Raw genomic sequence first — 24576 nt, 5'->3', positions numbered from 1 at the left:
TAAATGGTTATGGTTGACCAATTTTGAATGATAAATCAACTTTTGAAATCTTTTGCGTAAAAAAAAATCACTTAGACCTCAATAATTTCTTTTGTTTTCTGTAAAAAAAAAGGCTCAAAAAGTATCACAAAATACTTAAATTTCTAAACTTTATCAATGGAGACGAAAAGAATAACATAATTTTATCATAAGGTAAACATTTGTTGCGAAGTCGTACGCATGCGATGATTTCATAATAAGATTGTTCAATATATTTGCCATAATATTTTAGTTGTTCCACTTTCTTGGACCTAACATGGTTTTTTTCTCAACCATCCATAAGATAAAACACTTTCCAGCACTGCCATAGTAGCCAGTACATACGCCCGATATGCATATGGTGTTGGGTTTCGACATGCGTTAGCCGAAGCACAAACCACTTGCGTAAGGTCTCACAACACCTAGACCCTGTCAGCTACTAACGCCCTCGCGAAAATCTGATTGCGTCTTAGAAGATGCCCGTGTCGTAACGAGCTAGAAGCAATTTTAAAAACAAGGGAGGACGCTATAGTCGAGTTCCCCGACTATCTGGTACCCGTTATTCAGCTAGTGGAAGTGCGAAGGAGAAATATTACCACTGAAATTTACAAGACTATTATGTTACGTGGCAACATGGAGCAACAAACTTGCGCTGCGTCTATGTCTCTGGAGTCTACATCCTGAATCTCAACTTTCTAACTTTTATAGTTCCTGAGATCTCGACGTCTATACGGACGGACAGACGGTCGGACAGACAGACGGACAGACGGACGGACGGACAGACGCCAAAACGCTTCCTTCAGCCTGTTACATACTTTTCAACAAATCTAGTATACTCTTTTACTCTACGAGTTACGGGTATAATGATGTACACTATAGAGTAATGAAGGCATAATAGTAATATTGATAAGGAATATTAATTATTGCAAAAGGCTTGTCTTTTGGTGTTATTACCATCAAAATCAAATCCGAAAGAAATTAATAACATATATTAATGGTAAGGTCATACAAGAAAGCCTTAAATTTATATTAATAAAAATGTGTCCCAGATTTATCATGGAGTTTTTCAGTTATCTAAAAGGTGATTACTTTAAGCAATAACCTGCACGTCTGCTGTTTTCACCTGGATTTTTCATCCTAGATCCTTTTTAACTCTCTACAGGCACATGCATCACCTGGGAACTGGGGAGACATATAGTGCTCTTGGCCTGCAGATGGAGAACTGCGAGGGCTACAACAATTTTGGGGCCGCCGGAAGCGGTGGTGGGTACTACGAGGCGGGTCAGCAACCTCCTGTTCCGGCCACCCATGTCCATGGACACCATCCTCACCACGTGCAGGTGCCGGCTCAGGCGCATGCGCACATCCATGCCCATCACAATTCTGCGGCGATTCCCGGAGGAGTGGGAGTCGCACCGCCGCCCTCGCACATCCACGGATTCGCCATCAATGGAGCACCGGCTGGTCAGGGCCAGGGATTCGGAAACAACGGAAGCACTGCAGCTGGGACCGCTGCGATCAGTGGGTTGGAGAACTCAAATAGCTCGGACTTCAACTTTCTAAGCAACCTGGCTAACGACTTTGCGCCGGAGTACTACCAACTCAGTTAGTTCATATAGGAAGTTAGCCAGAGGCCACTGTAAATATCTGTTAGCCTAATTCGCCGCGTGGGCGTGAGTCTTGTAATTCTATTCAGTGTCGTACATCGTAAGCACTTTGTCCTTAGCACATATCTGTACATAATAAGCTATTCCTCTTTTTAGTGTAATCAAATCCAAACTGTCTTGATTTTCTATTGGCTTCAAGTCGAACGATGCTCTATCTTAAAATTCCATTTAGAACTACAGAACAGACAACAAAATTGTAAATAGTTAGGAAAATTGAACGACTTTCGCACAAGTCCACATCAATGAATATAATTTACTAAATTGTCTTTGGTAAACTGGGTTTTGTATATATCTGAAGTAGCTTAAATCAAAAACTTAAACAAACTGTCAATAAATTGAATGTAAAATTATAAATCAATGAAAAAAAATTAATTTGGAATCGTAAAGCACTCTCAATTATTTAAATGTTTGTCATGTTCGTATGTTGATCTACATTTTTCTATAATAGTAAACAAATATATGTTATAAATATGACTATAAATAATGGAATAGATATCTTTGTAAGGAGAAAGAATGAAAACTAATTAAGACAACAAATTTTCAGAATAAAAATATCCTAAAAAATACTAAATACTTTGTTCGTAAGACATATGATCAAGTGAACAATACTTATTGGTTACAGTCGGTGCTTAAAAATGTTATTTATGGGAGAATGGCATTGACGTAACTTCCTGACAACATTCTATTGAATGTTTCGACATGAACAATATTTTGGTTGCTATTTGTAATACAATTAATATCCCATTTACGATTCAAGGAAATCAAGCCAGGTTTTCCTCAATGCCTCAATGTCTTTACGGGGTTTGGTAATTTGTGGGCGATAGAGTGGCCGTAATGTTTTCACATAGTACAAAATTTTCAAGAGCGTATATAGTCATTGGTGAGTAGCACGATTCTAACTTTCTAAAGTTCCCGAGATTTTGGCGCTCTTAAATTCAGAATCTAAGTTCGTATGCTAAGGATACACTCTCTAGTTCTTCTACACCTATAAACATCCAAAGTGAAAAGTCCTACTTTAAATCTTCAGGACGAAGTGACACAAGCTAAATGACCAAAACGAAACTACCAAGGCTAAGTGAGCAAACCAAAAATAAGGAAACCCAAACGGAATTCTCCGAAGCCAAGACGATATGATTAGGGCCAAAAACATACCAAAGTACCCAACGCCACCGAGGACACACTGTCTTTGTGCGTGGGTTAGTAATATTTCGGAAAGTCGTTTTAATATTCAATTCATACATGTCCTACATGTATGAATAATCCATCTTTAAAACATTTTACGCAATTAAGGTTTCAGATACATACAGCCAGAGCCAAAAAGATGATTACTTATTTAGTTCATCTGCAGGTCAAATGTTTGGAAAATATACATATCTGGCAAGCCTATATGTAACTTTAACTGTAATCTATGTATCTGTAAACTATGTAATATTTAACTGATTAAAAATTAAGTTAATATTCTACTCAAGTCAAGAGGGAATTATTTCACATACTTATTTCCACAGAAGCTTATCCTATTGAATTGAAATCTAAATACCTAGTACAATAAAACGGTTTATAGTGCTTTTCATACTAACTCCAAGGAGGACACCTATTGTGGTACCAACTTTTTACTTTTTGTATTTGACTATTCGTTTATATGGTCTAATGTGTACTTGCATTGGTTTTACACAGGAAGTCTCGTTTTTCTGAATAAGAAGCTTTAATTAACATGATCTGTTAGTTTTTCAGCCTTCTTGAACTGGGAAATATTTCTACATAGCCTACACATACATTTTACACAAGTTGTATCCAAGCTTTAGCCAAGTTTCAAACCATTTTTCAAATTGTGCTGATGGCATTAGAATGAAACCGCTTCCCATTTTCAATTTGTGTTTCTCATCACATTGTATAGACTTATTTCTAGCTTCGTAGTAATATCTAGTAAAACGTTTAAACGTTTAGACGTGATATTAAGAAACAGGTGTCTTACAGTCGAGGCAGTGAAGCCCCAAAAAAATATTAGCGATATTAAATTGTTAATAAAGGACAAAGATCTGACACTTATAAAGCTTTAGGGAAAGCTTCCTATACTTTAGTAATGCAATGTCAAGAATTTGGATAAATATTCCAGTACTCGTAAAGTGGAGAGGGTATACTAGATTCGTTGAAAAGTATGTATCAGAAAGGAGAGGCATTTTCGAATCTATGAAGCAGATCAGTTTTAATAAATGTTTTGATTTTTTTTCAATTAATTGCTTTAATTTGTTGCGGGTATCATGGAGACATCAGTAAAACGTCAGTTTAACATCCGTCTATATCTCTGGAATCTGCATTCCTAACCTTTTTTTAGCGTTTATAGTTCCTAAGCTCTCGACGTTCCTATGGACGCACCGATAGACATGGATAGACAGACGGACATGGCCAGATCAACTAGGCTATTGATCCTGTATATCAATATATATATTTAATATATACATATACCTTATATGGTCGGTCAGATTTTCTTCTACCTGTTAGAGCAAAATTGAAAAATTGGCCAATCTTGAGGGATGTAAAGGATTTGGTGCGACAATTGTAAACAATTTGCTGAAAATACTTCAACTTAAGTATTGCACCAAGATCAGGAATCGACACACACGATGCAACTACGTAACGCCTTGGTTTTGATAGTAAAATGTCTATTATCAAACCATCACAATCAGAGCAAGTTTAACAGATAACTTATTATGAGAAAATGAATGTGTACGAATGCAAAATGCGGAATGGGTAAGCCGGTCACTGAAGTTCCGTTTACAAAAATTGAATCAAAATCTGGCAAACGAAAAATCCGTTTATATCATACAGCAGTGTATTACTTTTCAAAGCACACTAATATGATTATGATTTATTATTCGTTGATGGGATTGGCCAACATCCAGACCCGAATCGAATCATAGCGAGTGTAACAAAAAGATCTCTCAATGGAATGGAACGATTGAAATAAAAAATCTAATTTGACTTTAAGACTCAAAGTTAGGAATTTCAATGTCGCAGCTAAATTCAATTGTTAATTGGGCACACAGCCACTCGAAACGAGCCCTCTCGAAGCTAGAACCTAAAGTAATTCAACAATATTGGCTCGTGAATCGAAATACATATCCCATAAAATACATATCCATTAGGACGGATACTGTGAAATACACTTTTTAAATGTCAAAATGTTTTTATATTTAGTTGTCGTTCGTATAACTATAACAATAAAGGGCTGGGCAATGCGGAATGGCAGTTCTTAGTGGTGGTAGGCAACAGCGGGGGCGGCATAGTGGGCGGGAGCTGCGTAGGTGGCATAAGCTGCTGGGGCAGCATAGTGAGCCACTGGGGCCACAGTCTTGACCACAGCAGGAGCAGCGTAGTGGGCAACTGGAGCCACGGTCTTGACCACGGCGGGAGCAGCGTAGTGAGCAACTGGAGCCACGGTCTTGACCACGGCGGGAGCAGCGTAGTGGGCGACAGCAGGGGCGGCGTAGTGGGCAACGGGAGCGGCGACGGTCTTCACAACTGGGGCAACAGCGACGGCCTTGACCAGGGGCTCACGGTTCACGACTGCGTTGAATCCGTTGATGGGGTCGGCGGTGTACTGGACGGTCCTCTTGTAGCCGTCGGCGTCGATCAGGGAGTACTCTCCGCGGACCACGTCTCCATCGCGCTCCTCCACCTGCCCCTTGTTGTCGCCGGTCAGCTTGTCATCGACTCCGTAGGAGAAGCGGTACTGGGGGTGGGGGTCGTACTCCTCGGCGGCCTTGACCACGACCTTCTGTGCGACGGCCACGGGGGCGTGCGCGTAGGTGGCCACTGCTGGGGCAGCATGGTACACCTGTGGGGCGGCGATGGGCGCATAACCGGCGCTGGCCACGGCGACGAAAGCGAGGGCGAAGACGAACTGGGGAACATATTCGTTAGAGAAAAGGGTTTTGGTGGGATGCCACAGGACTTACCTTGAATGCCATTTTATAAGGTTTTTGGATTTGCGGGCTAGTTCTTTGCAGAAACGATGCTGAGGGCTGAATGATATGGTTTCTGGCCGGCCAGCGGTTTTATAGCCCACACTTGCAGTTTCTGCTCAGGTGAGGCAAGGTGCTTACGCTTGGCCTTCTGAATATCATGCTCCAAATTAGCGCGAAGTCACCGCTCAGCGAAGTCAACGGCAAAGTTGGCAGAGACGCCGGCAGAGAACAGAGAGAGGAGAAGGGATTGGCGAATGCGAAGTGCAGTCCAATTATTTAGAAAGGATTCGGCAGATTCGCGCGGGATTTCCCATTTGCCAGGTGCCCACGCTAAAATTGGTAGTTGGGAAGGCAGTGCATCTGCTAATAGCGTTTCGATAATCCAAGATCTTTAAAGGATGGTATGGTAGATGTCGGGTGGGTGACCTTGATTCTCACAGGCTTTGCAAGAGGGCGTATACTTGGAATGAAGTATATATGTATGTATATACTTCATATACAACGTGTACATTTAGTAATATATTTTTAACGCACATGTTTTAAGATCCGTCCATGTATAATAGAATTTTAGGTATTATGGTGTAGTTATGTTTGATATTCTTTAGATCCTATCCAAACCTATTAGCACAACAAAATAGTGCTGTAATTATTATTTTTATTTAACAATTTAGTTATTAGCTGCTTAGTTTGCAGCATTGACAATCAATTAAAAAATTTTTAATCTTTTTTCGGAAATACATTTCTTAAATGTAAAAGTAAAAAAAGTAAAATGTAAAAGTTCTTAAATGTAAAAGTTAAAATGTAAAAGTAAGTTAAAGTTCATTCAACTTTTTCAAAGAAAGTACAGAACCTTTTTAGAGTTACATAACCTATAAAAGATCACGTTCGTATTATTATCATGTTATCTTAGGAGTAAACTCTAAGCACACGGAATACAAATTTCTTGTTCTGTAAGAATAAAATACATAATCGTTTTATCTTCCTAAAACGATCTTATGCAGCGTTATAAAACGAAGTAATTACCCACGCATTGAAGCCGGTCAATCCCTTTCGGTATAAAGCAGACCTTTCCCCAAAGATCTTTCCCTCTTTCGGTGCTGACGGGCTTAGAATCTGTAGCCAAAAGCATTTGCACACCCACAGAGCTTAGCGCCACGAACAGGAAGTACAAGTTATTGCCCGACAACAATCGCAGTCGAGAAGCATTTAATAAATTTCGCCGTCACCGCGAAAATAACGCTTGCTGCCGGCGTATTGGGCCAAAGCAGAGCAGAACTGGCAGCTTGGTTTACTATAAAAGTTGTCGATCGGACACAGAAAAGTATCATTCGCAGATCCAGTTTACTTCTGTAAAGAACAACCAATCAGCACTCCTAGTAACATGGCTTTCAAGGTGAGTCGTGTCAATGGAAATCCGGGAGCAATTGTACACGAAATTTTGTTGGGAGATCTAACGCTTTTTTATTTAGTTCGTCTTCGCCCTCGCTTTCGTCGCCGTGGCCAGCGCCGGTTATGCGCCCATCGCCGCCCCACAGGTGTACCATGCTGCGCCAGCAGTGGCCACCTACGCGCACGCCCCCGTGACCGTCGCACAGAAGGTCGTGGTCAAGGCCGCCGAGGAGTACGACCCCCACCCCCAGTACCGCTTCTCCTACGGAGTCGATGACAAGCTGACCGGCGACAACAAGGGGCAGGTGGAGGAGCGCGATGGAGACGTGGTCCGCGGAGAGTACTCCCTGATCGACGCCGACGGCTACAAGAGGACCGTCCAGTACACCGCCGACCCCATCAACGGATTCAACGCAGTCGTGAACCGTGAGCCCCTGGTCAAGGCCGTCGCTGTTGCCCCAGTTGTGAAGACCGTCGCCGCTCCCGTTGCCCACTACGCCGCCCCTGCTGTCGCCCACTACGCTGCTCCCGCCGTGGTCAAGACCGTGGCTCCAGTTGCCCACTACGCTGCTCCCGCCGTGGTCAAGACCGTGGCTCCAGTTGCCCACTACGCTGCTCCTGCTGTCGTCAAGACTGTTGCTCCAGTAGCTTATGCCACATATGCTGCTCCCGCCCACTACGCAGCTCCCGCCCACTATGCCGCCCCAGCTACCACCTATACCTCGTACTCGGGTCCCGCTGTCGCCTACCACCACTAGATCCTGGCTGCAATCGACGCTGTACATATATAGAATTGTTGGCTTTATTATTACTGTTCATTTATTTATTGACAGAGCACCAATAAAAAAATGCATTCCAGTATGTAGACATATATCACGAGACACAAGAGTGGTTTGAGTTGCTTATTCAGAGGTAGATTCCTGGCAAAGGACTCTCAGGGGTCGTTCACATTGTCCTGTTCTGGTTTGCATTATTTATGTGCTTGTTTTCATAACGAGTTTTTGCTTTCAGTGTGCGAAAAGTTCACAGACATCGTAGGAACCAGCCTCGCCGAAGGATTGCTGCCGTCTAAGGGCAATGAAATTCCTGTGGTGTTTTTGGTGGTGCAGTCTGGACTTTTGTTTAGCGATTCTTCAGGGATACTGCCAGGGGCAACGAACTTCGTTGGCCTGCTTGATGGTTTCTTGATCCTGATCCTGATCCTCTGTCTGTCTGAAGGGCAGACAAATTTCTGGGCTTTGTGCCGGTCATTTCCATTTAAATGGAAGGAATCGTCCACCGCAATGCAAAGAGAATCCCTTTGTTGTTGAATTCTGTAATATAAAGCGGAAATTATGGGGTCATGACTTTACTTGCCGGGTGATAAATGGTCCTACAACTCATCGGGGGAGCTGAGAACTAAAATTCGGACTTTTTCTAGTTTGAGGCAGAGTTTACCCACAGCTGCCATTGAAACTTTAGGGGAGCTAGACAGCGTGCACCTGTTGTTTTTTCTAAAGAACGATTCTGAATTCAAGGCTCAAAGTTCTGAAGGTGTCCTCGAAGGTCAGACTTCGAGTGTAGTCTCAGCGAGCCAACTGCTTCTCTCGACATCACCCTTTTTTGAAGCCGAAGTCCGACTAATCAAGTGGAAGATTTCTGATTTTGGGTGCTCCGGGTCGTCGATACGCACCCTAAACCCTTCTCAACTTAACCATCGTCATAATCATCCAGAGAGCAACAACAATGCGAGCTGACAACGCAAACGGACAAAAACAGAAAGCACAAGCCTAAAGAAAACAAAGGAAAGAGGGGCAAAATCAAGAAACATGACCGACGAAGTGAGTTAAAGGATCGTCGAACATCAACAGGGTAAACAGGCTTTTGATCACCGACTTGCGTATAAATAGCAGGCAGGGGCTCCTTGTAAGCTCATTCAGTGTTTTGTGTTGAGTCCGAGAGGTTCGGGATCAGGAGCAGCTTGCGTTCGCGCCTTGGGGTCGGTCAGACCAAGCAAACCACCAAAAACTCACCTTTGGATACCTTAATTCTGGAAACAGCCGGCATCCACAAAACGAAATGGCAGATACATAGAGGTAACTACCTAGCATGGGCGTTGAATTTGTTAAAACAAAATGTTAAAATTAAAAATTCAATTAATAAATTAAATGTAAAATAAAAATTGCAACCATTAAAATTCTTTCAGATTTAACCCTTCTGTATCGGCCTTGCAGCTGCTACCTAAAGATAACAAAAAACTCATGGATTTGGCTACCACATCCCAAGTCAACACCCAGTTGTTGACTATGACAACCCGGATCCGTCTGAGAACTAAGAGCTAGGCTCCATTAGGGCTAGCACCTGACCAGAACACCCATTGGCACTCAGCATGGAACATTGAATCGTTGGAAGGCCGCACAACACCGCACAACAGCCATCCACCACCCATCCATCACCCACCAAACGTCGTCTCGGCCCTTTGGACAAAATTTACATTTGAGTTTAAGTTTAGGTGTAAACAATAAACAAAAAACAACAATAGGCTACCAAAAAAAGAGAAAAATTCGCATTGATTATTTATTTTTCGGGTTTACATCGGTTATTTGCTAATGGATGATCAAGAACTTTCTCAAAGGATTATTTAAATGCACAGTTTATTGAACTCGTGTTTGCGGACGTTTTACATGATTCTGGAAATTATATTTCTTAATTTAAACTTTTTGATGTTTCCTCGGTTGGGTACCGTTCTGTGATTCTGTGTTATTATTAATATTTATCAATATTTTAATATCTATCCTGGACACACCCAATTTGTACCTTATTCGTCACCTCCGTGACTTTTACTTTGCAGTGGAATCTGAAAAATAGTACACAAATATTTCGTTATTATCGTACAAGAAAGGCCACAGTACGAACAATAATTTATGTATATCAAGGTCAGGTCCGGCAGCAAAGCCTACAAAGTGTATGTGAGCCGATTGCCACCAGAAATCCAGCAAACAGTCAGCAGATTTCAAAGGTGTACGCACAGGTGCTGCTGCTGATGGTCTCGCCAGTACTGCCAAAATTGAGACATGAAGAAAATGGTAAGTGGACTGGTTTCTGTGCAAGTTTAATTGGCATTATTCGAGTCGCCGGCTGGACAGCGGTTACTCTGCACTGTAATCGCCATAAACTATTTCCAACTTAACCCTTGGCAAAGTGCGCTCGCCCGATGATTAGGCCAAACAAGTGCCAGTGCTCAAGTGCTCAAGTGCTCGAGTGTTTCCCTCGGAAATTAAGCAAACTAAATTGTAATTAACAGAGGTTTTTTCAACAGTTGTTCAACGGAGACAATGCCTTTTAGTTAGCCGGCCGTTGACGGTCAGCAGGCTACCGAAGTGATTACTTTTATTATTTTCAATACAAATTCGTTCCGTTGGAATTTTTTAATTCGCCGCAGCATTGACCCCACAGTGGGAAGCGTGGGCTGGTCAGGGGCGGAGAAGCCTGCTAATTAAATTAAGCCGGTCTGACGGCCACTCCTACCTCCTATCTCTCGGCTTGGCCTATCCTACGGGGATACGGCTGTGCTGCGAATATACATTTTCCAACATTATTTCTGTTTTAGCCGGCACTCGACTTCGACACCCGGACACCCGGACACCAAAACAGCTCAACCAATTTCCAGCAAACACTCGGCCGGTGATCAATCTAAAATTTTCACCGCTTCTGTCAGAAATGTGCCTAGTCGACGACATGGGACGACATCGACATCATGTGGCTTAGTTGTCCTGGTCCAGCACCTCTCTCCCAAGTACCTTAAAACGCTGACAGGCAAACCCCGAAATGCTGGTTGACGAATGAGGTCGAGGCGGGTGAGTTTTCTCTGGGGAAAGTCGTAAAAACAGTCTGCCTGCGCCCGAAGAACTCCTCAAATGAACCATGAATGGCGGCACTTTTTCTAATAAAATATTGTCAAATATGTTACTGCATCCCAGTTATATATGTATATAAATATCATATTTTTATACCCGTTACTCGTAGAGTAAAGGGAATTTAGAGAGAACGCTTAAGTGGAGTTCCCCATTCCCGAGTGGAGTATAATAAACTTATGGCAGAGATATGAAAATGCATTGACAAAAGGTTTTGAAGTAAAGCAAATGCTTAAATAAACGAATATATTTGACTTTCTGAAGGAATAGCCTTAATTTAATTTGCCTTGGTTTACTTTTAAAATGTGTACTTCTGCTTTTTTTTTTAAATATCAATTTGGAATCTGGATATAAGTGTTGGTATTGTAAAAAGCTCAGTAACATTTCATACTTAGATAAATAACAACTAGTAGCTCTGACTCTATGACTTTAAAATACATCGAAGAAAATACATACAAATTTCTTATTGAATTCAAACATCTCCCGAAAACAACACATTTGATCGTCATGCGACTGAGCACAGAGTACTAGCTTCCGGTTGCTATTTCATTTTGTATCTAACGGATCTAGTTTACTGGCATTTCCCTTTCAATTTTAGCACCCATTCCTACGATGACTTGGTGGAATAGAAGTGAACAGGAACTGGTTTGACTCGCGGCCAGACGCACGTCAGACGAGATTTGAATCGTTCTCATAATCTCTAGACTCATTGTTTGATTGTTGTGTAATGATCTCGGACCTTTTCAACAACAACAACGAAGAGTATCAAATTGGTAATTAAAGCGTTTGCTAGAAAGTGAAATGAAACTAAATTGAATTGATGTGAATTGAAGCTCAAAATGAGTGGCGAATTAAGTTGGCCTTAAGCGGTCATTGGTACCAGGATTTGCATTTCCAATATATTTATAGATAAGTTGTAACAAAAAAATTAAAAGTTTCCAGTTAAGATATTAAATATACAGGTAAGTTTTCAGCCATAATTGAAAGATAATTGGTTACGATTGTAAAAAAGCTATTGGTTAAAAATCTTACGGTCCACTGAACGTTACGATACGTAAATGTTATATAACTTAAAATCTACCTTGGGTACTCACTGATATACACATATATCGATTTTGTAAATATACTTAAAATTATTTAGCTAGCCAAAAGAATCTTTTAGTTGGATACATTTTACTTGACTGTACTTTGATTACTTTGGCAAAGACCTTCAAATGAAATTCTTTCGATGCCAGCCGGCACAACATGTTATTACATCACTTGGTCGCCGGTTGAGTCACTTTCCTGCCCAATTCGACTTCGACCATGATTGAGCACTTACCAATGCCACAATTGTAGCTGTAAAGCAGAGAGCAGAAAGCTTCAACCTGAAAGCTCAAATGTTACTTGTTCATTAATCCAAGTGTTGTGATCATGCATCTTTTTTGGGTCATTTAGCATTGGGAGGATAGGGGAGGTGTGTCTGCAGTGGAATTTCTCTATTTTTTCTGAGTGCGCGCGTTTGTGTCAAGTGCAATGCTGTTCATCGATCAAGCAACGATTTATTGGGTTACTTACATGACTTGAGTGTGCCACACAACCACAATCAACCACCTCAATCCCCCCATCATCAAGCCCCTTATCCGCGGCGGGTTGCTCGCTTATGTCTTTTGTTTGTAACGACTTTGGTTGCTTTGTTCGCTATTCGCCGTCCGTTTCCCATTCATAACAATAGCGAAATGGGTGTGACTCGTGGGTGCAAATCTGACTCGTTGGGTAAATCTACCGATCTGCGGAGAAGGAGGCATGCAAATGAATTACGATCGAAGTGATTTCTGTAAGCAACCGAGTTAAAAAGTGAAAGAAAGACCGGCGAAGAGACAATGGGCCAGTGATGTGTGGCCAACGAAAATTTCGTCTATAAATACAAATGCATTGGCGGTTCAATTATTATTCAAACCACGCACTCCACAGAAGGAGGACAAAGTCTCGCTTCTTTTTCTCTGCAATTTGCCAACTAACCTCAAACGCTCTCCAAATGGCTTTCAAGGTAAGCCAAGGCTGATGTAATTCGCACCTTGGCAACAGACCTTAATGTTTTCTTACCTTTCCAGCTCTTTGCTCTGGTTTCCTGCTGCCTGGCAGCCGTTTCAGCTGGACTTATCCCTGTGGAGCAGCACGAGCAGCATCCCCAGCTATACCAGGTCCATCAGCCCCAGCATGTGATTTACCAAAAGCAGCACGAGATCCATCCCCACGGCCATGAGGTGTATCCCGATGATCCTCATCCCAAGTACAACTTTGCCTACGATGTGCAGGATGCGCTGTCCGGGGACTCGAAGAGCCAAGTGGAGACCAGGGATGGGGATGTGGTGCAGGGCGAGTACTCCCTGGATGATGCCGATGGTTTCCGTCGTACAGTGAAGTACACCGCCGATTCCGTCAATGGATTTAATGCCGTCGTGCACCGCGAACCACTGGCCCATGTGCACCACAAGGTGGTAGCTGCTGCCCCCATTCAGTACCACCACGCCCCTGCCGCCCCCGCTGCCGTCATCAAGAGCTATGCCCCCCCTGCCCAGGCCTATGTCGCTCCCACGTACGCAGCCCCTGCCTACACCGCCCCCGCCTACACCACCCAGCAGGGTGAGCAGCCGCAGGAGCAGGAGCACCAGCAGCACCACTATGCCAGCTACGAGTCCCCTGTCCACTCCCAGGCCGCCCACGAAGGCCACGAGTACTACCACCACCAGTAAGGAGTTTCCAGCCACAGAGCAGATCACCTGACAAGCGAAAGTATTATCATGCACCCCATTATGAGAACTCATTTAGCTCATTAACCTAGTACTGTTGATTAGTCGTAATCTGTTTGTAAATATTCTCAATAAAACTTTCATTTTTCAATGTATTGAAGATTTGGGTTCATTTCCTTCAGGACGATACACTTTGTCTCAGTTTCGGGACAATTACCTTAAGAAATGTATCTTTTAGTTTATATTTTTTTTTTTAAGTCAAACTGTGTATTGCTTGACTCAAAACTTAAATTTCTTTTGAAATTACACTAACGATTACCCATTTCGGGTTTCTCGAGTGTCTAAATACCGTTTTTCAAAAAACCTTCGAGACTTGCCATTGGAATGCCAAGGACAGAGCAGTGCCAAATACTCGAATTAATGATTCGCATTATTTCATATCAATTCAAATCGCCTTAGGCTGACCTGATTAGGAATGTATTCATATGGAATCGTGTTCTTTTCGGATTACATTCAGCAATAGCCATCTCAAGCAAGCTTACCGAACCATGTGATTCTGCAAGGGGCTTGCATAAAAAAAAGTGCGTGCAAAAATAACAAGTGACATTAATTTTATGAAGTGTGCGATTTACATTTGAAGCACTTGGCTAGTATTTCCCGATTGGTCATGATTAGCGTGGGCAATTTAGCGCGAATATTTGTCCGTGCTCGATTTTCGCACTTAATTGGAGAGGGGTAAATGGAGACCGGTTTTCAGACTTGCCAAAATATCCGGTAGCAACAATCGCACTTTTTGCAATTTTAATGTCGCACTCAAATTGAATCTCAAATTACTTGGGACATATCTGCTGGCATCGAGTCCGACAACTACTGATATACAGGCTCTGCCGCTGAATCGGACCAAAAATATGTGTGTCCAATTGCGGCCAAGAAATAATTTGCTCCACATTTCCCACACAAAGGTACGAGTATAGCGCAACCACATTAGCCAGACCTTTTGGCCTTTCGCTCCTCTTTGTTAGCCAGCTGGGTGACTCGGTTTGGGCTTGTCTTTGGCAACGGTTGAGTGCCGACACAGGGGGATAATAATCGACAGCCGCGGCACTGGCCAATGCCACCTTGGATCCCATTGAAATCACAACATGTGATATCTTGTTTAACTTGCTTCAAAATAATGGAGTTCTTATTTTAAGTATAAAGCATCTACATTAGTTTATATCCAATTAATTTGTATTTGTTAAGAATTTTTTATCAAATATACTGGTCATTCGTGTAATGAAATGTAGAAGCCTATACAATGTGTATATTGTTCGTCAGAATCCCACTCCCTGTCCGTCTGTCTGCTCATGTGAACGTCGAAATCACGAGCATTATTAATGCTGTATGAAGCAAACCCAGCTTTCTTTAGCTGAGTAACATGTATCTGACAGTCTATTATAAAGATTATATTTTATTAAACTTAGTTTGCTCACCAGGAGAGCGAACTTGTATTTATAACAATAAGACAGCCAACAATAGACATAGTAATATCTTATAATTATAAAAAAATATATAAAATAATATAGATACACCAGTAATAATAATGAATTAATTTCTTATATTTATAAAGAAATTATTAGCCCGAAAAGGTTGATACTTCTAATAGTAAGTTCAATAAATAAATCTAAAGCGAAAAACTTTTTTTGTGTTGTTGTTTGCTCGTAGAGTAAAAGGGTATCTAGTAAGTATACACCTTTGAAAAATGTATAATAATAATTTTTCACATTTTTGTTAAACTGGTATGTTTCTCTCGATTTGCCAAAAATGTATTTGCCACGCCCACTCTAACGCCCACAAACCGCCAAAACTGTCAGGGTTGAAAATTCTTCTTTGCACTTCCACTAGCTGAGTAACGGGTATCTTATAGTCGGGGAACTCGACTAAAGCATTCTGTCTTGTTTTCCTTCTGTGGACAGTTAAAAGACGGAAAAAAAAAGAATATAGGAAGCTACCAATACCCTATCAACATAACGATATTTTTCTGACGGTTTTATAAGTGCAACATATTGTTTTTCAGTATTTCTTAATAGCTATTAAATATGTCTAAGACATCCAAATCAAAACCCTTAGTGTGTTATTAATCAAGTGTTATTATGTCCCTGACACAATTATATTTTGATGAAACAAATTCGAAATTGTTTCTGCTGCCGATTGATAAATTTCCATAGATTCCGATTTTTATACCCGTTACTCGTAGATAAAAGGGTATACTAGATTCGTTGAAAAGTATGTAACAGGCAGAAGGAAGCGTTTTGGGCCATATAAAGTATAAATATTCTTTATCAGGATCAGTAGCCGAGTCGATCTGGCCATGTCCGTCTGTCCGTCTACGAGTAACGGGTATAAACATTCAACTTTCAATAAGCCACCACAATCAACGGAAACTTAAAAGCATTTGTAAATAGTATTTGTGTGTATTTGTAGGAGGTGATTGTAAAACTATAACAGTAACGGGTTGAGAAGCGTAAAGTGGCAGTTCTTAGTGGTGGTAGGCAACAGCGGGGGCGGCGTAGGAGGTGTAGGTAGCGGGAGCTGCGTAGTGGGCAACTGGAGCCACGGTCTTGACCACAGCAGGGGCAGCGTAGTGGGCAACTGGAGCCACGGTCTTGACCACGGCGGGAGCAGCGTAGTGGGCGACAGCAGGGGCGGCGTAGTGGGCAACGGGAGCGGCGACGGTCTTCACAACTGGGGCAACAGCGACGGCCTTGACCAGGGGCTCACGGTTCACGACTGCGTTGAATCCGTTGATGGGGTCGGCGGTGTACTGGACGGTCCTCTTGTAGCCGTCGGCGTCGATCAGGGAGTACTCTCCGCGGACCACGTCTCCATCGCGCTCCTCCACCTGGCTCTTGGAGTCTCCAGAGAGGGAGTCCTGGACATCGTAGGCGTACTTGTACTGGGGATGGGGATCGTACTCCTCGGCGGCCTTGGCCAGAACAGGCTGGGCGTGGGCAACGGCGACGGGTGCATGGGCATAGGTGGCCACGGCGGGGGGGGCGGGGGACACCTGCTGGACGGGAAGAACACCGGCGCTGGCTGCGGCAATCAGGGCGAAGAGGGCGATGAACTGAAAGAGGGATACTCGTTAGGATATGGGGCCTTTGGCGGGGCTAAGTCCTCGGGACGAACCTTGAATGCCATTTTGATTTGGATTGATTTGGCTGGTGCTGCTGCTGCTGGTGTTGGTTGCTGGAAGGCAAAGTGGACTGTGAGGGCTACTGGGCCAACACTTGACTTATATACCGAGATGGAGATATTACTTCAGCTGCTGCTACCATTGAATGGTTGAGCTTGCTTTTGTCAGCTGGCCACGCTCTTAGCGTAATTAGTGCAATTCATTTATGCTAAACGTGTGTGGAGAGGGAAAAGTGTAGCTTAAGGGCGTGCTCAATCTTTGTATCTCTGTGTTTTGTCATCAAATAACTTCAAATTATCCGAGAGATACGGAAAGCGTGCGCCTCGACACCACCATTGGCTAAAACCAGTTAGCTCACAAGTTAGTAATGTAGCATATAAGTCGAAATTATTAATTATATATAATGGTAATCAACTCAAAACATCTTAGAAACCATGCCTTTATTAAATTAAGATTATTTTGTATCGCCTTCGATTTCCAAAATTTGAAGATAGTTCATAGGCAAAAAACTTGTTTACTACATGAAAATGTTCTAATAACAAACTTGTATTATTTATTGCAGGTTAATAAAATGAAACTCTCTATTTTTAAATGTTATATTTTGTATTATTTATTATTTAATAATTAAATTATGATTTTTACTTAAAATGTTCATAATGCCCTACTAAGATCGTATGGAAATAAGCTCAACAATATAACATACATATAGTGACATATCCATAAGTCCCTAAGTCTTAAGCACATGCCTACACAATTCACATACAACATGTACACCCAAACACACCCTACACTACTCTGGATGTACTCAACAGATACCAGATAAGAATAAGACTGTCATATGATCCTCAAGACAAGGTTGAGTGGAAAAACCCAAGCTCCTGATAAGTCACCCACTGGTAGACTAAACATCCGTTGCCTAATTTAAACATTCCTTGCTTAAGCCCTTGCACCATCGTCACGTTCCCACGTTCAAAGCTCGGACTCGCAATCCCGAAAAACAGAAGTATTAGATTGCAATAAACAAAATTATAAGAATCTAAGAGCACTTGTATCCAAGAGCGAATGCACTTGAATCCAAGAGAAATGCAAAGACAATTAAAGTCAGCAACTCAAAAGCTCTCTCTCTTCATTTGATCAGATCCCTAAAGTCTAAAGTCCATATTAGAAAAGCTCGACACCGAGGCTTGAACGTCAATCAAATCAGAGTAATTATCAGAGTTCAGTTTGAGGCCTAATAATAATAGGTCGGTATAGGATAATCGGGGAACTCGACTGTGGCGTTCTCTCTTGTTTTATAAAATAGATTTAATAAAACAGACACATACCACACAACTGTACTGGAAAACGTTTACTTTGTTATGTTCTTCATAATAACCCACTAATTGAATAATATTTAAATTCCTCCAATTTTAAGGAAAATAGTAATTAAAATTGGTTTGGCGTAATCAGTTAAGTGCAGCTGGTTACTTCGATCGAGCACTTTCAAATCGACAGAACCGAAGAAGGTGCGTGACAATTTTTACATGCCACCGGCGCCGAGGTGATGCGCCAAAAACGAATTCCAATTAGGTGTCATCAATGTCACCAAGTAGCGTATAAAATCAACGGCTCACACTGGGTCAGACATTCAGTGTTTGGCTTCGGCTCAAGACAGCAGTTAATTAAATCCATCCAAGTTACAATGGCAGCAAAGGTTTGTGCGACCAATTGGAGGATACAGGTTCCCGGGGATTACCAGTGGATTTCCAAAATACCTTCGCCTCATATTGTCATCTTAGAAAGATCCTAAACAGCGTGTTATTTATTCCCCAGATTGTTATCGCTTTGGCTATGTTCGCCGTAGCCCATTGCGCCGTTCTCAGAACTGCTGCTCCTGTGGCTGTGGCTCCTGCTCCGGTACCAGTTTTGGCCAAGACAGTTGAGCTGGAGGAGGTCGATCCGCATCCTCAGTATACCTACAGCTATGACGTGCAGGACACCCTCTCCGGCGACAACAAGGGGCACGTGGAGGAGCGCGATGGTGATGTCGTCCGCGGAGAGTATTCCCTCATCGACGCCGATGGCTTCAAGCGCACCGTGACCTACACCGCCGATTCCATTAACGGATTCAACGCCGTCGTCCGCCGTGAACCCCTCGCCGCAGTTGTGGCCGCCGAGCCGGTGGTGAAGGTCGCTGCTCCACTCCAGGCCGCTCCAGTCGCCCCTGTCGCCTTGGCCGCACCAGCTCCCATCGTGCGCTCCGCTCCAGTGGTCGTTGCTGCTCCCCTGATTAAATCCGCTCGCCTGGCAGCTACCGCGCCCTTCGTCAGCTCTGCCCCTCTGGCGGTGGCTGCTCCCGCTCCTGTCCTGCGTTCCGCCTCCTATGCCACGCCTCTGCGGTACACAGCCCCCGCTTACACCGTCGCCCACTTGTAAATACCAATGCGACCGTTTTTATTCTGATCCCTTGTTTTGTTTCTATGATAATAAAATGTGATTTGTTATGTTAATTTTAATTGTGGTTTGTTTGGGAATAGATCTGAACTTATATTATCATAAACTCGATTAAATTTCAGTTTCTTGATTTTTTAAAGTTTTCTTAACTGTTCTTACTTGTTTCCAATTTTGGTTAAATACTTTACTAGAACTAGGACAGTTATGCTCGATACATTATTTTCTGTAATAAAATATGTCTATCCGTAACATAGGCACGTCAGTGTAATTAATTATATCTGCTGATATAATTTAAAGCTGTATGGGGACATGTACTATATTTATTTTATATATTATTATTATTCTATATTATTATTGTAAGGAACGCCTTATTTAATCTTGCAGTTTGCTTGAATGAGCAGGTTAGTTTACCTTTAATACTTGGATGTGTGTATTTACAAAATATCTGTTCAATTATTCAATTCAAAATAAGTAATCAGTGTAGGTCAGTTCCGAGCGTTTTGAAATCCTGAGCTGCCTGGTACGCCACCCAAGAGATTGTACCGGTAACATGATTTACCACTCAAGGCAGAATGGTGAAAGCGACCGATTCGCAATTGCTCACGGAGGGTCAGAAAGACAAGAAAATCCGAGGGTCTCTCCCAAGCCACTAAGCCGCACCAGATCGCATAAGAGTATACGTATGTGGCCCCTGGCGTGGGCAGTTGTAATTGCCCCTATTCCAGTCGATAAAATAATAAGGTAAATAGCTAGCGGTAATGCAATAATAAACGTTAAAAATAAATAGTGACAAAAATGATTTGCCCAGCAACGAATCAGTTTCAATTCATTTTTCGCATTTTGCTTTTACCCTGATTCAGTGGGTATAAAAAGCAGTACTCGTGGTCCAGTAAATCATTCCACAGCTTCTCTGTCTTCGCAGCAGTTAACCACGGATAACCACCAGCCCGCTTCCAAGTCTAGAGTCATGGCCTTCAAGGTGGGTAATCCTTACATGGCAGCCTGATCCTTTTCATTACCTCACATTTCTCCCTCAGTTCCTCGCTGTTCTCGCCCTCGTTTCGGTCGTCAGTGGCGGAGTGCTTCCCGTCCAGCAGGTGTACCATGCCGCCCCCGCTGTAGCTACCTACGCCCACGCCCCTGTCGCCGTTGCCCACGCCCAGCCGGTTCTGTCCAAGGCCGCCGAGGAGTACGATCCTCATCCCCAGTACAAGTTCGCCTACGATGTCCAGGACTCGCTCTCCGGGGACTCGAAGAGCCAGGTGGAGGAACGTGATGGCGACGTGGTCCATGGCGAGTACTCCCTGATCGATTCCGATGGCTTCAAGCGCATTGTTCAGTACACCTCCGACCCGGTCAACGGGTTCAACGCCGTCGTCAACCGCGTGCCCCTGGATCACGTGAAGACCGTGGTGAAGACCGTGGCACCTGTGGCAGTGGCTGCTGCCCCTATTCCAGTGGCCTACCATCAGCACCACTAAGGAACTCTTTGTGAACTGTTTGTAAATCAAATAAATTGTTGAATATTTGTAAGCTGAAAGAAATCAAAACGCATTTCACTTTAGAATCTTATTTACTTTTTTACGGCCTATAAGCAGGCAAACGAATACAAGCCTTTAAAATAAATTTGTATAACTTAAATTGAAAGATTAGACTTGTAATATTAAAAAAATATAAATAACCTCAAATTATTCTAGCCTTAGAGTTACACAAAAACCTTAAGTAATCAACTTAAATTACCATCACATGGGAGCAACCCTGGTACCATTCAACAGTCGTCAATGGAGCCGCTTACTCTGCACTACCTTGGTTCCTCTTAAGTCCCTCTCAAGCATATGCACTTTGTAATCAATTTTCTGCCGGTAATAAGTCATTAAGGGCCCAAATTGATCAGGCGTTCGCGTCCGACCCATTTTACACCAATCAACGAAAATTGGGGTAGACATCTGATCGGAAAGAAACGCATCGATCGGAACATTTCAATAAAAACATCTGCGTCGAAGGCTTATTGAATTTAATGCATGTAATGCGGCCCGCTCTTGGAAACCTGTTAAGGTCACTTAGTTGCATCTTTGAAGCGGCCAGAAACCTTTCGCCAAGTCCGAGACCGTTTGTGTGTATTTGAGAATGATATACGCGACATCATGGGACCCGAATTATTTTCCTTATCTGGCAAGTGCAAATATGCCAAGGTACCATAAAGAGGACAGTAAAAAGCGGACAACATACATACAACGGAAGACGCACGAGGGACGAGGGACGAGGGACGACGGACGGCGAGGGTTAAGGTCAAAGTCAGTGGGCATTGTTAATTACCGTTGGAGCGAACGGACTTGGCTGCCCATTTCCATTCCCATTTTTGGCATGTAAGTACATCGGCCCGGAGATCCACGCCACCAGCTCAGATTTAATGCCAGTGCCAGTGCCAGTGCCAGTGCGCATGCGCATGCGCAACTCGCGGCGAGGCCCATAAAGTTAACCAGGCGAATTACAATCATGCTCGTGTCGCATTGAAACCAGACCAGACTTGAGGCCCCGTTTACACCGGCTCCATGAATGAGTAAACGGCTTTGGGGCTTCCCTCTTCAAATTTATATGCGCTGGAACTGCTCAATGGACCTTCCATCGGTCGGTCTCAGCGCTTCTGGCATTGCCTTTGCTCTTTTGTCGCGCATTTTGCATTTTGTGCGTTCTTGGACGTGTTGGACTGCGGTTTGCTGTCCAGCTATGCGACATTACTTCATTGTTTCTTCTTACTGTGGCAGTAAGTGCTACTTTGTCAGTAGCTGTCGCTAAACACGCGTTCTTTCTTCAGGGGCGGCCTTGAAAGTAATCGTGGGAGAGGGAAAGTGAAAGTTTCGGTTGTAGCCAACCGCAATTCAATTAAATGAGGATTTTATCTGATTGTAATGCTGTGAATGCCTTCCGGAGTGGCAGAGAGAATATGTATGTATTTTAGATGTTGGGAAACCAAAGCCCGTATTATTTTCATTTCTAAAAAAATCTTATATTATAAGAGCATTATTGGCAATATCTCACTGTATTGTCTAAAGAATAGAAACATTAAGAAATGACAATGCCAATATGTTCAAAAAATTGTTTTGATTTGAGCATTAAGTCATGAAAATATTTTTATAAAAATTTCCAGGTAACAATAAGTAGTTTAGCTGATATACATCTATGATATAGAAAAACAAAAAAATGTGGTATCAACAAATCATCCTTTAAAAAACGTAATGTTTCAAATCCATTATCAAAACTTCTAAAGCTATCTGGTTAAAATAAATAGGAACATTAGAACCGCTTGGCTGATAATTTGCGGTATTCGCATCTCAGGTATTCGCTATACGGTTATCCCAACAGATTAGAAACGAAGTAAAAGTAATGAAGCACACATATTCCCAAAAATACAAGCCAGCTCAATATTCATTCAATTAGAACACATCCTTTATTTCAATAACAACTAACGGCAATTGTCGGGTCGTGGCGGACTATTCTTCAGCATTTCAATAGGCGTACGAGATAAGAGGCGAAGCGAACTGGGTCTTGACGATGGCGGGTCCAGCGGCGACCAGAGGAGCGGCCTTAACGACGGGCGCAGGGGCGGCGTAGGCGAGGGGAGCTGGGGCGGCGGCGTAGGCGAGAGGTGCTGGGGCGGCGGCGTAGGTAGCGGCCAGGGGGGCGGCACGGACAACGGGAGCAGCGACGGCGGCACGGACAACTGGGGATGGAGCGGCCACGACGGCAGCGGGAGCGGCGGCAACGGCGGCCACCAGGGGCTCTCGGCGCACGACTGCGTTGAATCCGTTGATGGGATCGGCGGTGTAGTCCACAATGCGGCGGTAGCCATCGGCGTCGTTCAGCGAGTACTGGCCCTGGACAATGTCGCCCTCGCGAGTCTCCACCTGGGTCTTCGAGTCCCCAGAGATGGCGTCCTTGACGTCATAGCCGTAGGTGTACTGGGGATGGGGGTCGTACTCCTCCACCTGGGCCACGGCGGCCAGTGGAGCTGCGGCGGGAATGATTCCAGCGCTTGCCACGGCGATGCAGGCGGCGAAAAGAATGGTGAACTGCAATTGTTCCAAAGAGTTTCTTTAATTAGTTTGAATATTTAAAACCGAGGGTTCTTTTTGAATTTAAGGATCGATCATTTGTTCAAGCATTAGTTAGAGCTCCAAATATGTAATTCAAAATGCTGATTCAGAAATCGTCTTCGTTTTCATCACTTGTTCATCACTGTATCCAACACTATTGAACTTTGTCCTTACTTTGAATGCCATTTTTGGTTGTGTGGGTTGCTCTAGATACCGAAATTGGTGGTGAACTGATTTGAACAGCGTCCAACTGGGGCTTTTATACCGCCTCGATGGCACTCTGCCCGGGTGCGATGTCAGCGACGTGCACTTGCGTCACAGAGCCACGCCGCTCATATCAAGTGCGAAACGCTGAAGACTAGAAGCGGCCGTGCGGTTGGGGGGAGTGTTGCGGGGGAGGGGGCCATGATTTGAGGTAGGACGGCGGTGGGCGGCACGCTGCCAAGGCTGCGCGGTGACAAAGCCGCGGCGAGCATAATGCCTTCTTGATTGAATTGGACCTGAGCGGGCAGCTCCGCCGAATTAATATTGGCCTCAGAAGTCGCATACCCGAACGTGCACTTGGGGTACGGGTCCACGTCCACGTCCACGTCTACGTCCACGTCCCCTGCCCCAGAAACCCCCACCCCCTATCGATCCAGCAGTAATGATGATCGGCTGCCATTTGCTTGCGCTTTCGAAAAGTAATCGCTCGCTAATAGCCACCATATCGCATGCAGCGCATGCGCAAATGCATAACAACGGTTTTTCAAATTGCCTGTGCACTTGCAGGCCGGGCACCCATATACCATACACCATATACCAATTTCCAATCCCCATCCCCATCCCCTGCCCAGCAGATTTTTAGTACCCCCACCCCCCACCGACGACCTTAAACGTTAGTTTACGGTGGCTGTCGCTCCAGTTGAACGCTAATTGGATTTCGAGCTTAACTTTACTGCGACACCGCACTTCCGAATGCCCACCCAAAAATAACAGAAGTGATTGCGGATGTTTTGGCGGCATGCTCCCTGAAGGCTGAACTGCGGAATGCCCATGACACGACTTTTTATGTTCTTGCATGTTATTTTGAAATCGAGATTGATGCGCTTATAGGAAATTCATGCTCGTTGTATAGATGTGTATGTTGTTTAAAATGGCGAGTATTTTCCGTTTCGATGAAAAGAATGAATAAACTATACACACTTATGTGAGTTTAAAGAATTTTATT

General features: G+C 43.4%; 8 protein-coding genes across 12 annotated transcripts in view; 5 read left to right on the top strand and 3 right to left on the bottom strand.

Annotated features, from left to right (window-relative positions):
* LOC122620202 (homeotic protein proboscipedia) overlaps positions 1 to 1628 on the top strand; it is a 31174-nt gene extending 29546 nt beyond the window's left edge. For all 4 annotated transcript variants that reach the window (XM_043797563.1, XM_043797562.1, XM_043797561.1 and 1 more), the window contains one exon: positions 1181 to 1628. In XM_043797563.1, coding sequence (XP_043653498.1) covers positions 1181 to 1628 — 448 coding nt within the window. The remainder of the gene's footprint in view (positions 1 to 1180) is intronic.
* Positions 1629 to 4935: 3307 nt separating this feature from the next.
* On the bottom strand, positions 4936 to 5653 carry LOC122622683 (larval cuticle protein A3A-like). Its single transcript, XM_043801329.1, has 2 exons — positions 5642 to 5653; positions 4936 to 5586 (listed from the first exon to the last, which is right to left on the bottom strand). The coding sequence occupies exons 1-2, from the start codon at positions 5651 to 5653 to the stop codon at positions 4936 to 4938; spliced, it is 663 nt and encodes a 220-aa protein (XP_043657264.1).
* A 1378-nt stretch (positions 5654 to 7031) lies between these two features.
* On the top strand, positions 7032 to 7920 carry LOC122622312 (larval cuticle protein A3A). The gene is made up of 2 exons (XM_043800686.1): positions 7032 to 7043; positions 7120 to 7920. The coding sequence occupies exons 1-2, from the start codon at positions 7032 to 7034 to the stop codon at positions 7795 to 7797; spliced, it is 690 nt and encodes a 229-aa protein (XP_043656621.1). The 3' UTR covers positions 7798 to 7920.
* A 4827-nt stretch (positions 7921 to 12747) lies between these two features.
* On the top strand, positions 12748 to 13749 carry LOC122622682 (pupal cuticle protein Edg-84A). Its single transcript, XM_043801328.1, has 2 exons — positions 12748 to 12961; positions 13026 to 13749. The coding sequence occupies exons 1-2, from the start codon at positions 12842 to 12844 to the stop codon at positions 13665 to 13667; spliced, it is 762 nt and encodes a 253-aa protein (XP_043657263.1). The 5' UTR covers positions 12748 to 12841; the 3' UTR covers positions 13668 to 13749.
* Positions 13750 to 16121: 2372 nt separating this feature from the next.
* Positions 16122 to 16915, bottom strand: LOC122622684 (larval cuticle protein A2B). The gene is made up of 2 exons (XM_043801330.1): positions 16833 to 16915; positions 16122 to 16770 (listed from the first exon to the last, which is right to left on the bottom strand). The coding sequence occupies exons 1-2, from the start codon at positions 16842 to 16844 to the stop codon at positions 16183 to 16185; spliced, it is 600 nt and encodes a 199-aa protein (XP_043657265.1). The 5' UTR covers positions 16845 to 16915; the 3' UTR covers positions 16122 to 16182.
* A 1146-nt stretch (positions 16916 to 18061) lies between these two features.
* On the top strand, positions 18062 to 19279 carry LOC122620353 (larval cuticle protein A2B). 2 transcript variants are annotated; one of them, XM_043797779.1, is made up of 3 exons: positions 18062 to 18083; positions 18254 to 18532; positions 18652 to 19279. In XM_043797779.1, the coding sequence occupies exons 2-3, from the start codon at positions 18383 to 18385 to the stop codon at positions 19252 to 19254; spliced, it is 753 nt and encodes a 250-aa protein (XP_043653714.1). In that variant the 5' UTR covers positions 18062 to 18083; positions 18254 to 18382; the 3' UTR covers positions 19255 to 19279. The 2 variants fall into 2 exon arrangements, with proteins under 2 accessions (XP_043653714.1, XP_043653715.1); XM_043797780.1 differs by having other exon boundaries at positions 18071 to 18344.
* An 811-nt stretch (positions 19280 to 20090) lies between these two features.
* LOC122620768 (larval cuticle protein A2B) lies at positions 20091 to 20786 on the top strand. Its single transcript, XM_043798382.1, has 2 exons — positions 20091 to 20251; positions 20310 to 20786. Exons 1-2 carry the CDS (start codon positions 20240 to 20242, stop codon positions 20751 to 20753), a joined length of 456 nt encoding a protein of 151 aa, XP_043654317.1. The 5' UTR covers positions 20091 to 20239; the 3' UTR covers positions 20754 to 20786.
* A 1992-nt stretch (positions 20787 to 22778) lies between these two features.
* Positions 22779 to 23591, bottom strand: LOC122620753 (larval cuticle protein A2B). The gene is made up of 2 exons (XM_043798359.1): positions 23541 to 23591; positions 22779 to 23342 (listed from the first exon to the last, which is right to left on the bottom strand). Exons 1-2 carry the CDS (start codon positions 23550 to 23552, stop codon positions 22779 to 22781), a joined length of 576 nt encoding a protein of 191 aa, XP_043654294.1. The 5' UTR covers positions 23553 to 23591.
* Between the last annotated feature and the right edge of the window lie 985 nt (positions 23592 to 24576).

Source organism: Drosophila teissieri, chromosome 3R (genome assembly GCF_016746235.2).
Source record: "Drosophila teissieri strain GT53w chromosome 3R, Prin_Dtei_1.1, whole genome shotgun sequence".
NCBI classification, from domain to species: domain Eukaryota; kingdom Metazoa; phylum Arthropoda; class Insecta; order Diptera; family Drosophilidae; genus Drosophila; species Drosophila teissieri.
This window is presented reverse-complemented; position numbering and strand designations above follow the sequence as displayed.